Below are 12,285 nucleotides of genomic sequence, written 5' to 3' on the forward strand. Positions count from 1 at the left end.
CCTGAGCAGCAGGGATGAGGAGGGGTACCCTGGGCAGGAGCCAGTGGCCCAGCACCCAGACCAGCCCTTTACATAAGCCTTCAGTCCACAAGGTCACAGACGATCTCATTACTGTCCTTAAGGATGAGAAAGACAAAACTGCATGAGGTTAGCAGCTGGCCAGGGCCACTCATAGCCGGAAGGCAGCAGAGCAGAGGGGACAGCCCCGTGGAGGGCCATGCGTATGAAGAGGGCCTGAGTGTGGTCAGGGACAGGTAGGAGCTGGTGGGTGTGCGGGAGCCCGTGGAGCAGGTGAGGGTCATGCAGTGTTGGGGGAAAGATGTGGAGGCAGACGGGGCCACCCTCCACGCTGCCCATTCCCAGCCAGGACAGGTGGGCTCACACGGCCGGTCAGCCTCTCAGAGCCCTCTCAGTGCTCCCAAGACCCCAGACCTGGGTATGGTCGCAAGCTCCTCTATGGGACTACAGAGAGGCCACCAATGAGCCGAGTGACAAGGGGATTCATCCCTACAAAAATTCTGGGGACCCTGAAGGAGACACAGCAGAGGTCAAGCCCAGCCCCAAGGTCTTGCTGGCCCCAGACGGAGTTGCAGGCTCTCGTCCTTAAAGCCGCCATCCCGAGCGCTGCTCTGGGGCCACGGGCAACTCAGGGACTAACACAGGAGGTCTCGTGAGCCATAGGCACGAACAGGTGGGGGTCCTGCCCTGGCACCGGGGTTTTGGAGGCAGCTGAGCCCAGAGACCAGCGGGCAGTCTCTGATGGCCGGCTCAGAAGGGCGTCCATTGCTGACCTACCAAGAACGAAGCCCGGCCCACAGGGAGAGGGCCCAGGAAATGTGTCCCCAGGAGAGAGAGGAGGAGCGCAGGGCAGAAGACGGGCCCCGCCTCCAGCCCGGTGCTGCCAAGGCCCTGCCCGGACGACCATTCCCTGAGCTTCTCAGTGAACAACATGCACTGAGAGGCCATTTGGAAGCACTCTGGAAGGCAGGACTCCCTGTTCCCTGGAGAACTGAGGGCGATTTTGTTCCTTCCCCAACATGACACATGGATGGCCCCCCTCTCCTCCATACCCCCAAGGGGTGAGGCGGCCACAGGCTGGGCGGACAGATGGGGACAAAGCCACCTCGGAGTCCAGGGCTCGTCCTTCTTGCTTTTTCTGTGTCAGAGAGGGCGCTGCTGACTGTCCAGGGCTGGCCTGGTGGAGGGGGGGGCAGACAGGAAGCAGAGGGATCTTAGGGAAGGCGGCCCCAACGCTCCCTCCAGCCCCGAGGGCCGCAGGTTTTGGATTTCCCCGTGCCAGCCCAGGCCTCTGCTCGCCTGGGACAGAATGGAAAAAAACTCTGACTTGCTCTTAAGAAGAGAGCATTCCAGGCAATCATTCACGTCAAGAAACTTGTGAAAAGCCAGCCATCAACGAGAAATTCTCTGTACAAGCGGATTCTCGGAGCCCCCGTGTTTCATGAGTGTTTCATGAATACCGCTGGGCCTAGTGCAGCCGTCGTTGAGCCAACCATTCCGGGAAACGTACCCACATCGGACCCCCTGGCTCCGATGGGCACCCCCACCATCTTCTCAGTGGGTTCCAGCTTCGCCCTCTGGCCCCAGCTTCTGCACACACCAGCAATCTCCTCCTGTGTCCCAGGGCAGGCGCAGGTCCCAACAGTCACTGTGGGGACCAGGACACAGGACACCAGCTGGTGTGTGCTCCCCTGAGCTCTGTGTGCAGCATGTCGGTGGGGGAGGGGGGCACAGTAAGGGGGTGCTGCCAGCACCCCAGCCTCCAAAGACAACACCTTGAAGGGGACACAACATAAGAGAGTGACATGGAACAAGGCCACTCCTCCGGGGAGCCGGCCCAAGGGACCGTTCAGTGCGGGGCTGCTGGCAGCCAGATGGACAGGCCGCAGGTACCAGAGAAGGATACTCAGGCCACCAGGAGCTGGTGCTCCCACTGCTCCAGAGTCAGTGCTCCCGCCGTTCCAAAGCTGGTGCTCCCACCACTCCAGCATTGATGCTCCCGCCGCTCCAGAGCCACATCCTGGGCCAGCTTTGCTGGAGGCAGCACCCTAGCCCACCCAGTCTTGGTCCAGAAGCTGAGTGTAGCCATCTCCCGGACATTTTGTCTTACATTCATGAAATGAGGCTGGAACCGGGGGTGCTATTTAAAGCCCCTAATTCCAGAGCAGGTGCCTTCTCACCAGAGTGCCCTGGCTCCTGACCAAAAGGCAAAGGCAGGAGACCTGGTGGCACCAGGGCCTGACCACACAGCCACTGCCATGAGTCAGAAGCTTCTGGACAGCTCTCCTCTCGGCCTCGTCTCGGAGAGGAAAGAGACCTCTCCATGTCTCCGGGAAGCCAACATGACCTGTCTGCACGGGGGTGAGGAGTAGTTAATGCTTCAAAGAGTAGGCAGCTGAACAGGGGGCCTCAGCCCTGTCACTCCCCAAAGGGGAGTGGGCTGGGCCTCTGGGCTCTGGTACCCTATAGGACTGACAGTCACTCCTCTTCTACTCAAAGACTTACTGAGCATCTACTAGGTGCCAAGCACTGGAGGAGAGCAGAGAACAAGCAGACAAAAGCCCAGAGGCTCTGGGGCCTGGGAGGCCAAGAAGGGGCTGGAGCCTGGCGGACACAGTACACAGGGAGCAGGGAAGAGGAATCATTCCCACAGGTTCTGTCTCTCCCTTCTCTTTCCACGGGCCATGGCCCACCTCGCATCGCTGTTACTCCTACATACATACGAGCCTCTGCCTTCTGCTGGCTCCTTTACTATGTTGGTAAAGAAATTCAATTCAGTATTTCACTAACTACATTGCCACAGAACTGATTTCCTTTGAATGCTGTAGATTTCCTTTTATGCTCATTATTAAAACAACATCCTGACAAAGTTCCATGGGCTCCTCCAGACTCAGAGTAGGGCTGTCCATGGCACAGAGAGAGCTAAGAACCCCCCGAACCAGGTTGCCGGAGCCAGGAAGCCCCTCAGTGGGCATCGGGGGGCAGCCCACGGCACCTGACAGCGAGCGAGGCACACAGCAGCCCCCTCAAAGCACAGAGGCAGAGCTGCTGCAGGAATCAACCCCCAGAAGCCCATCCTACGGCCCAAGGATAAATCAGAAAATGAACTTGGATGGGGTTAAGCAGGATTGATAGGAATAAATTGAGAAAAACATGAGATTTTTTATTGAATGCTTTATTTTTACAGAGGGAAAACTGAATTATTTCACAGGCCAATGAGGCAGTCAATAGGGAAAAGCTCCTAAATGCAGGGAGGAAGCAGAACAAGCTTGAACTTGAAATGCACACTACCAGCCTTCAGGACCGCATCGCCCCGGCCAGCTTCCTCCTCCCCCTCCTTGGCCGGGCAGCAGACCAGCCAGCCTCCTTCTGACTTTGCAACACAGACAGAGCTGGTTTTCCTGGGCTCTGAGCAACAGCCCCTCCCTTGGGTCACGCTGGCAGAATCCAGGATTATTGGAAGAACGCAGAAACAAAAGCCGCTCCCACGCACAGTCTCGCCGCTGGGCCCTCTCTAGACGCAGGACCGCCTCTAACACGGTCAACAGTTCTCTTCCAGAAATGCGGGTGGTGGGCTTCTTGGGGGATTTCAGTCATGCAACTAACGGGCAGGCCGGCAAAACTCAAGGCAGACACAAGAGCAATTTCTGCTCCAGTTAAGTTCTTGGGCTCGACCACAAAACCAACCCGGGATTCCCACATGACTCAGCAGGCCCGTTTCTGGGTACGCACCCAGAAGAAGTGGACGCGAGGACTTGATCAGGTATCTGTACGCCCAAGATCACAGCGGCGTGATTCACAACAGCTGGAAGGTAGGAACAGCCCCCCAGTGCCCCCGGATGGACAGACAGACAGACGGACGGATGAAGATGTGGTCCATCCAGACAACAGACTATTATTCAGCCTTAAGAAAGGATGGACATTCTGACACCTGCTATCGCCTGGATGAACCTGGAAGATATTATGCTCCCAAAATAACCCAGTCACAAAAAGACAACGTATGTATGTTTCCACTTACGTGAGGTCCGCCAGATGAATCAAGTTCATAGAGACAGAAAGCAGAACAGCGGGCAGGCACCAGGGGCTGGGGGCAGGGAACACGGGGGGCTAGTGTTTCATGGGGACAGAGTTTCCATTTGAGGAAAACGAGTGAGCTCTGGAGGCTGAGAGCGCTGGTGGCTTAAAGTCCCTGAACCAGATACCTACCAGTGGTAATGACAGTAATTTTTATGATACTTCCATTTAGAATTACAAAATAATAATCAAGAAAAAAGAAAATCTATCTCTTGCACTAAAACTAAAAAAAAAAAAAAAAAAAAAAAAAACACCACTCAGGCTAAAGAGGAAAAGAAATTAGATGTCAACTCGGACCCTTATTAGCTGTGTGGCTTCGGGCAAGCCCCCCTCAGCCCTGTGTGGCCGTGAACCTGACTTCTCTTGTCTGGAAAGTGGGTATGATAATCAGGTCAACTTTGCAGGGCTAGCGGAGGGAAGGCAGGTGAGGCGCCCGGCATAGCAATGAGCCCATCAGTGGGGCCCGGGATTATTAACTTCATTATTACTCATCAGGAGCCCTATGTAAATGACAAGCAATTGTTTTTAAACTTTGATTCGAGCTTTAAACTTTATCTCCGAGCATCGGGAAATGGTGCCGTGCGAGGGATGTGTGCCCTGGTGAAGTCAAGACAAGCTCTGCGCTGCAAGGAAATTACCTGCTTTTGCAAAAAAAAAATTACCGAGGAAGGAGAATGGTGTTATTTTAAGATCTTCAAGGTGGTCTGAGAAGAAACTAATTAAAAGATTGTAACATTCTGTGCAAACACAGTCACTGACTGCTACAGAAATGCAGAATGGAGAGGAACTTTTCTATCTCCAAAGAGCATCCGAGGTTTCCTTTTCCCTTCAGTCCTCCTGCGAGAGCCCACACGTTCGAGGAGCCCTATTAATTTTTGAAGACGACAAATGGAACGGAGTCGGGATGAAAAGGATGAGCATGAGACGTTATGTGAAGGGTCCCCGAGCCACAGGACTCAAGTTAAAAAGATGTTGCTGCTGCCCTCGGTGGGTGTGTGCCCACCACCTGCTCCCCGGGAGGCTGAAAACAAGCCTCAGTTTCCCACAGAAGCCGGAGCAGGTCAGGGCGCGCATGCACCTGCCGGGTACCAGCGAGCACAGGGCCCCCACCGTCCACCACCCGCAGACCTGCTGACCTGGGGGCCCGGAGGGTCATGGCTCTAGGAAGACTTGGGGTGCAAGCGAGCAGATCATACTTAGGGGGATCCCCATCCTGGGCACGTTTCACATTTATATGGCATTTCCTCTATGTGCAGAAGCCCAGCTCCGGCCCAGTGCAAGGCTTTCACGGGATTGCTGCAGCAAAATGGCAGGCTATGAACAGATCAGGTGCTTGCCTTCGAGCCTCTAAACACTGCAGATAGAGGCCTGGGGGTCCCCGGTTTCCCTGCTCCCGGGGCTTCCAAACCTGGGGATAGTGACCAGGTACAGCAGCAGTGGCCTGGCATCTGGGCTTGTCGGCACCCCTGCTCCACGAAGCACTCACATACACTGGGGTTTAGGAGGGGTTAGGATGAAACAGGCCATTTGTAAGATTCTATAAATAACTCTGTCTTTGGAGGCAAAAGGATAGATACCTCAAACACAAGGCAAGGCCAAGTTCCCCCTCAGGGTCTCTCTCAACTGAGAAAGGCGCAGGGGCTCGACCTCCTCCCAGAGTATTTTCCAACCGCTCCAACCCCGTACCCCTGCCCCAGGGCCTGAGCCTGCCTCTGACAGATAATAATAAAATCAGAATTAAACACAAAGGCAACCCTCCAGAAGGCCCTTGCGTTGGGCCACGCTCCGCTCCGAAGGGGCCGGCAGAAGGATGGAGTTAATTTATGACCTCTTTAAAACACTCTCAGGAACTCTCATGCAACTACAGATTAAATAGCCACTTTATTAAAGTAAAAGTAGATTTGTGCAACGTGTTCAGGAACTTTATTAAGGGGGCCGTCTCTCTGCCTTCAAGCCCGGCTTCTTGACTGACGGATGTCCTTTCCCTGTCCTAGTGCTTGGGGCTTTGCAGGCCCCCCGTGCCTCACCTTGGGCCTTCACGCTCTGCCTCCCAATCTGCTCCTCGCCCCAGGTGGCCACTGGTCACCATCAACGTGCCACACAGCCACAGCTCAGCCTCCTGTGGGCCAGACGTCTCCCTCCAGTTCAGTCCCCAACCCCTGACTGCTGGGAGGCCCGCAGGACGGTGAGCTGGAATTCCAAAATAACGCACGGAGCATTCAGCGGGCTTGAAGGTGAGACCCTGTGCCCTGGAGCTACCCAGCTCACCTCTAAGAAACCGCGGTATCAGACATAGGCCACAGGTCAGCTCTGTCACTAGATTTGGACCTGTTCATTGGAAAACCTACAAGTGCTTGAGGAGAAGGCCTTTATGGTGTTGTGTGCTGGAGGCCGGCCAGTAACCGTGAAGCCAGCAGGGCCCTGGGAAAGGGAGAGGCCTGCAGAGCGAGGGGCTGCCACTGCCCGTCCATCCTCACCTGGAAAGCTCTCTCACAACCCCTTCCCTCCCTCCGCCCCTCCAGGGTCCGGCCCAGGTCTCAGTCTCCCAGCAGCCTCGCCTCTGAGCCTCTGTCCAAAAGCCTCCCCTCTAGCCCCCGTTGCTACACACCAACCCCCTCCCACCCCGGTGCTCACGGAAGCTCAGATGGGACCCAACTTAGCTTCCTGCATGCTCGCTGTAGGCCAGGCCCATGTCAGAGCACAAGGACCACCTCCTTCAGGTGCCAAGCAGGCCCAAAGCGAGGCTTCCCAGTCAGGCTCCAAGATGGCAAGACCCAGCTGAGTCAGTTTGCCCAAGATCTCCCAGCCAGGAAGGATGAGGCCGGGGAACCCCAGGCCAGCAGGCGCTGAGGCTCATGTGTTGGTCACCACCACTGTCTCTGTGACAAATCCCACCAGCTCCCCGTGATACACAGGAAAGCACATGGTCACCTGAGAGGTCCCCCTCCATGGTGTGGAGGGGACCCTGTGGCAGGAACTGGGATCACTCCACAGCTTCGACCTCCCCGGGCACCATCCCCAGTAGCCTGCTGGTTTGCTCAGGGGTCCAGCGCCTTGCCCAGAGCCCGGCAACGATGGCAGGGAGCCTAAGCCCTATTTCTGCTTGACCCCCCTGAGGTCGGAGGTCCACAGGAAGAATAAAGCACATATAAAGGAATCAACTCTTTGGGGACATCGAAAGGGGATTTTCAAGTCATTAAGTCATTTCTTGCACAACCTAGCTATTCCAATTAGCCCACAATCATTTTGGCCTTTCTAAATAAAAGCTTTTAACCTTCAAACCAAGTAAAACAAAACAAAGCCACCACTTCATCCCGCCCCCATGGGCTCTCCAGCCTCACGTTAGGTTCCCTGAGGAGCTGACTTCAACCTGTTTTCCCCAAACTTCTTCCCTCTGATCCATCTCTATGCATAATGCATCCACGGTCTTTATACAACAGGTAGACACCTTTAAATTTCCATATCTCAGAGCTTGTCCATGCTGTTCCTCCCCATTGAGTGATCCTCTCCATCTCCCATACACCTCCCCTAGTCATTCCTTAGGCCCACTCTGATACCACCTCCTCCAGGCAGCCTCCCCTGATTTCCCCACCAGGGAAGATGGCACTTGCCCCTTGTACCCTACCTTTGGTGTCCCTCCCTTCTCTCCTGCCGGACCACCCTGAGATCCACCACATTACCACTCCATGAACAAAAGGGTAAGAGAGACCCCTTCCCCGCCACTGTGGGCTGTTCCACAAACGTCATACATGGAAGTCAAGCCCCTCTGACTGGGACTGTACTTCGGAGGGTCTTTTAAAAGTTTCAAATTAAGTGAACATGAGGCCAGTCAGGTGGGCCTGATCCAATCTGACCGGGGTCTTCAGAAGAAGAGGAGATCTAGACACAGACACACACAGAGGATGACCACGTGAGGGAACCAACCTCAGACTTCCAGCCTCCAGACCAGGAGGAAACATGCTTCTGTCATTGAAGCCACCCGGTCTGGGCTGCCTGAGTGTGCCCGAGCACACTAATGGACCTGCCCTCCTGGAACGTGACATCTGGCAAGTTGTCATGACCCAATTCACACCCTCCATCTGGAGCTCTGGCTCCCTGGGTCTAAAAGAGACACAAATAACCGGATCCTAGAGACCCCAGAGCAGAGAATGTGGATCACCAGCTCAGAATTACCTCTGTACACAGCTCCCATGTCCCATGGACATCCCAAGCCCTGTGGGCACAGCACGGTGCAAATGTGCAAAATGGGGGAGGGGGTGAGGATGGGGACGGTGGGGGACAGGGAGAGATGCTCATCTACTGACAGTGGGGACAACACTGAACCAACCAGGTCGAGTCGCAGCAAGCTCACGTTCAAGTGCCGCGAAGGCACCAAAGCTAGTTCAAGTGCCACACCCTGCCATAGCTAAACAGTACACAGAAGCGGCAGCTCCAGAGAAGCGAAACCTGGAGCCTCGGGGCAAAGCCCCTCCTGGATCCCTCAAAGGCAATGCCCAGTGGTCCCGATGAAACGATGAAACGTTCATTTAGCTCATTTAACCGTTCATTTCTACAGCTCCATAGACGGAAAGACAGTGTTTGAACTTCCAGGCAAGCCGGCTTCCCTATCTCCATGGGAGCAGGAAGACATCAGGCCGTGGGAAGGAAAAGGCACACAGGTTCCCAGTGCTCAGCGACAAGGGCTTGTCTCTTGCAATCCTGTGACTCCTCGCAGACGCTCGAAAACACTATCTCAGAAAGCCTATCCCTCTCAGCAAACGTTTTGTTTTTTTTTTTTTAATTTTTGAAAACACCTGCTGGGGTAAAGCAAACACTTCCTCTGCTGCTGGGGGCCACATCTGCAAAGAACAGTTTCCGGGGTCTCACTACCCAGACACACGGAGCGAAATAAAATTTGTGAAAGGCTCCGCTCTGCAAATCGGCCTCAAGTTTGTTTCTTCCCTGTTGTAGCCAATCATGCCTTCAAGTGCCGGTAAAAATGGTGCATTCAAGTGCAGAATGTCTCGGCTAATATCTTTGGCCCCGTGGCTGCCCGCTGAGAACAGAGGGAGCAAAGCACATTTCTAAGACCTTCTTCAGGTGCCCAGAAAACAACGCCACCTGTGCACTGAACAAGTAACAACTAGAAACACGTTTTCATGTAAGCACTTGGTTCGGCTTTCCCTTTCCATATGAGCCTTCCCCAGGCAAGATGAAATTCTTAAGGTACCACCTGATCCCCGGGCCAGAGGGTGACCTGCTTTTCCAGAGAGAATGCAGTTGGCCTCAACATCCCATTCCAGAGGATGGGTGAGCGGGAGAAGGGAAGCAGAAGTGAGAAGGTGCTGGAGCCAAATGCCTGGGTCGACATTTCCATGTAGCTTGCCTTCTCTTTGCTACTCCAACAACACTCCCTGATGGGAATAAGGTACTTCTGCCTTCTGCCTCCTAAGTGTGTGCTAAGTGCCAGGCTGGGCCTGGCTTTTTACATGCTATCCCTGCCCTCCCCTTTGCGGAGGGCCAGAGGAGAGATCCAGCCTTTAACACACCTCTCCTGTTCTGGACCTCTTGTCCCTCCCCGACCAAAGAGCAGCCAGATCCCCTCCCCTCCCAAGCCCCCTTCTCTAGCAGCCAGGATACAAGCCTCCTGGTTACAAAGCAGTCACGCACCTGAGCCTGAGTCCCCAGGGAGCAAAGTCAGGGAAGCTCCTCTGATGCTCCCCACCCCCACCCCAGAACTCCAGCCCCACGGGCCCAACCCCTCCTCACTCCCTTCCAAGGAAGGTGCGCAGCCCTCTGGCTCTGTACTCATGCTGGGGTGGGTGCTGGGAGCCGGTGAGTCCCGGAGGTGCCGGTCCCACCCCCGACCTCCTCCCTCTCCCTTTCGCCACCCTCACCTCCCCGCCCGACCCAGGAAGGGAAAATGACCAAGGAAGTGGGTCAGCAGCTGATGCATCCCCCTCAGCCAGTGGGGTAGGGGGCTTAGTTGAGACAGTGGGGCTCTAGGGGATGACCTTAAATGCTCATGTGTTCCCGGAAATGTTGGGTTCCTCGTTACCTTTAGGTCCCTAAGTCAGAGCTTACAGCACAGAGGGCGGGGGCGGGGGCGGGGGGGTTGTCCACCAGGATGGGGAGTGATCAAGAGCTGGGGTCCCCCCTGGCTCTCACCATGCAGACAGGGACCATCTCCTAGGGCTCTTCAAGGGAGGGGGAAGCCTGCTACCTTCGGACAGGCACCATTCCCCCAACCCCCACTCCACCTGGCTCCCTGAGCGCCCCCTGCTGGCCTCCTGGGCATCAACTCAACAGCCCCCCCCCCCGCCTCCACCCAACGCTTCTAGTCTGACTGGAGGTGACAGATATGACCCGGTGGGGGACGGGCACTGCCCCCTGGATGCGCTGCCCCAGGATTCGGCTGGAGAAGCCATAGGGTGGCCCAACATGTTCAACCCCCACCCCTCCCTTCTCTGGCAGAATCCGCCCCGCCCCCACCCGCATCAGCCCAGCAGGGCCAGACAGAGAAAGGTAAAAGCGCCTGGAGCCCATGTTACACCCCTTTCCTGGGTAAGGAAGCTCACAGATGCCCATCCCTCCACTCCCAAAGCATGCAGGGGTGCTGGCCCCATGCTGCCTCCTCGGAACTTTGTCCAAGAAAAGAACTGCGGGGGTGGGGGTCAGCCTCTGGGGAGACCTAAGTCAACACCGATGGCAGGGAGTAAGCAGAGAGTCCCATCTCTACTCCCCACACAACAGCCCCCCCCCCAATAACAGCTGCCACCTCCCTGCTCTCTTCCCAAACTGGGGATAACCCACCAGGGCAGCTGGGAGACGACCCATGCCTGATCATTGGTCATCTGTCCTGGGGGAAAAAGGAGGCTGAGGCAGCTCCCCAAGGGAAGAATATGAGGGCCAACCTCCAAGAACCACAAAAAAAAAAAAAAAAAAAAGGAACGGACCGGTATCCAGAGGGATAGGAACCACAGCGCAGCGCTGGAGGAAGGAGGCACCCAGGACCCTAATAGATGTGGCCAGGGTGGGGGAGCTCAACTTCCAGAGTACGGGGAAGGTGGAGGGAGGGCGGGGAGTTTGCGGCCGCCGGTCTCGAGCGCTGCGTGGCGCCCAACTCCGTGGGTACGCAGTCCCTGAGCTTCCAGGTGCAGCCCCGGGTCGCACTGGGGGAATCCGGACAGGGGGTCCCAGAATCCCACGCCGAGCGGACCGCGGAATTCCTGGAGCTCGTGGAGCGAGCTCCAGGGTAGACCACTAGCCGGGTCCCGGGCAGACCTGGGTAGAGAGGTTCCCGCAGCCAAAATCCCAGAACACAACGCTGAGCGGACCGGGTGGAGTCTGAGAGCGGTCCGGGCGCAACACCGAGTTGGGGCGGTCCTAAAGGACCGGGAGGGACCCTAGGTGACCTAGGGACCAGGGTTCCGAAGCCTCGGGAGACACCCCCACCCCATAACCTGGGATCGGGAGGCCACTGGGGGCGCCTCCGAGGTGGCTCGGGGTCCCAGAACCCTGTGAGGTAGGGTCTTCACATATCTGGGGACCTCTCCCCCAAGAAATCCGTGGCTAGAGTCCAGTAGGGGCGCCGCCGAGGTGACTCGCGTCCCCAAGTCGCCGAGAACGCCCGGGGTGACCGCGGGGCGGTCCGGAAGTGGGGCCTCGAGGGGTCCGGGACAGGGGCCGCGGGGGGCGCGCGGAGGTCACTTACGCTGCTGTTCTCGCCCGTCCAGTGCACCATCGCCTGGTTGTGCGTTGCGTCCCCCTTGAGCACGAACGACGTGCTGATGAGCGAGACCTGCGCCCGCGAAGCCGCTCCGGCCCCTGGAGCCGCCCGCGCCCAGCGCCCCTGGCCCGAGGCGGGGGCGCCGTCCTCGCCGGGACCTGGAGCGGGACCGAGCCCCGGGGCGCCGGGCTCCGCGCCGCGCGCCTGGTGGTCCTCGCCGCCTCCAGGCAGCGCGCGCCCCGTGGGCGGGCTCGCCGACACCCGGGTCAGCAGCGCGCGGGGACCCAGGCGCCCGGGCTCGGGGGAGCGCCCCGCCGCCCCGCAGGCGGCCAGCAGCAGCAGCAGCAGCAGGAGCGGCCGCGAGCGCGGCGAGCGCGGCGGCGGCGGCGGCGCCCCCGGGCTCGGGGCTCGAGCGGCGGGGCCGGGGCCCTTCGGGGAGCGCGGGGGCCCCCGGGGCGCCATGGTCGCCGAGGGGCGGCGGCGGG

At 57.5% G+C, this 12,285-nt stretch overlaps 1 protein-coding gene across 2 annotated transcripts in view; it reads right to left on the bottom strand.

The window, feature by feature from the left end:
* Positions 1 to 12,262, bottom strand: part of SORCS2 (sortilin related VPS10 domain containing receptor 2) — a 420,986-nt gene extending 408,724 nt beyond the window's left edge. The window contains exon 1 of one of the 2 annotated variants that reach the window (XM_047718782.1): positions 11,786 to 12,262. In XM_047718782.1, coding sequence (XP_047574738.1) covers positions 11,786 to 12,262 — 477 coding nt within the window. The remainder of the gene's footprint in view (positions 1 to 11,785) is intronic. The other variant, XM_047718783.1, reaches the window with a different exon arrangement.
* Between the last annotated feature and the right edge of the window lie 23 nt (positions 12,263 to 12,285).

This window comes from Lutra lutra, chromosome 2 (assembly GCF_902655055.1).
Source record: "Lutra lutra chromosome 2, mLutLut1.2, whole genome shotgun sequence".
In the NCBI taxonomy this organism is placed as follows: domain Eukaryota; kingdom Metazoa; phylum Chordata; class Mammalia; order Carnivora; family Mustelidae; genus Lutra; species Lutra lutra.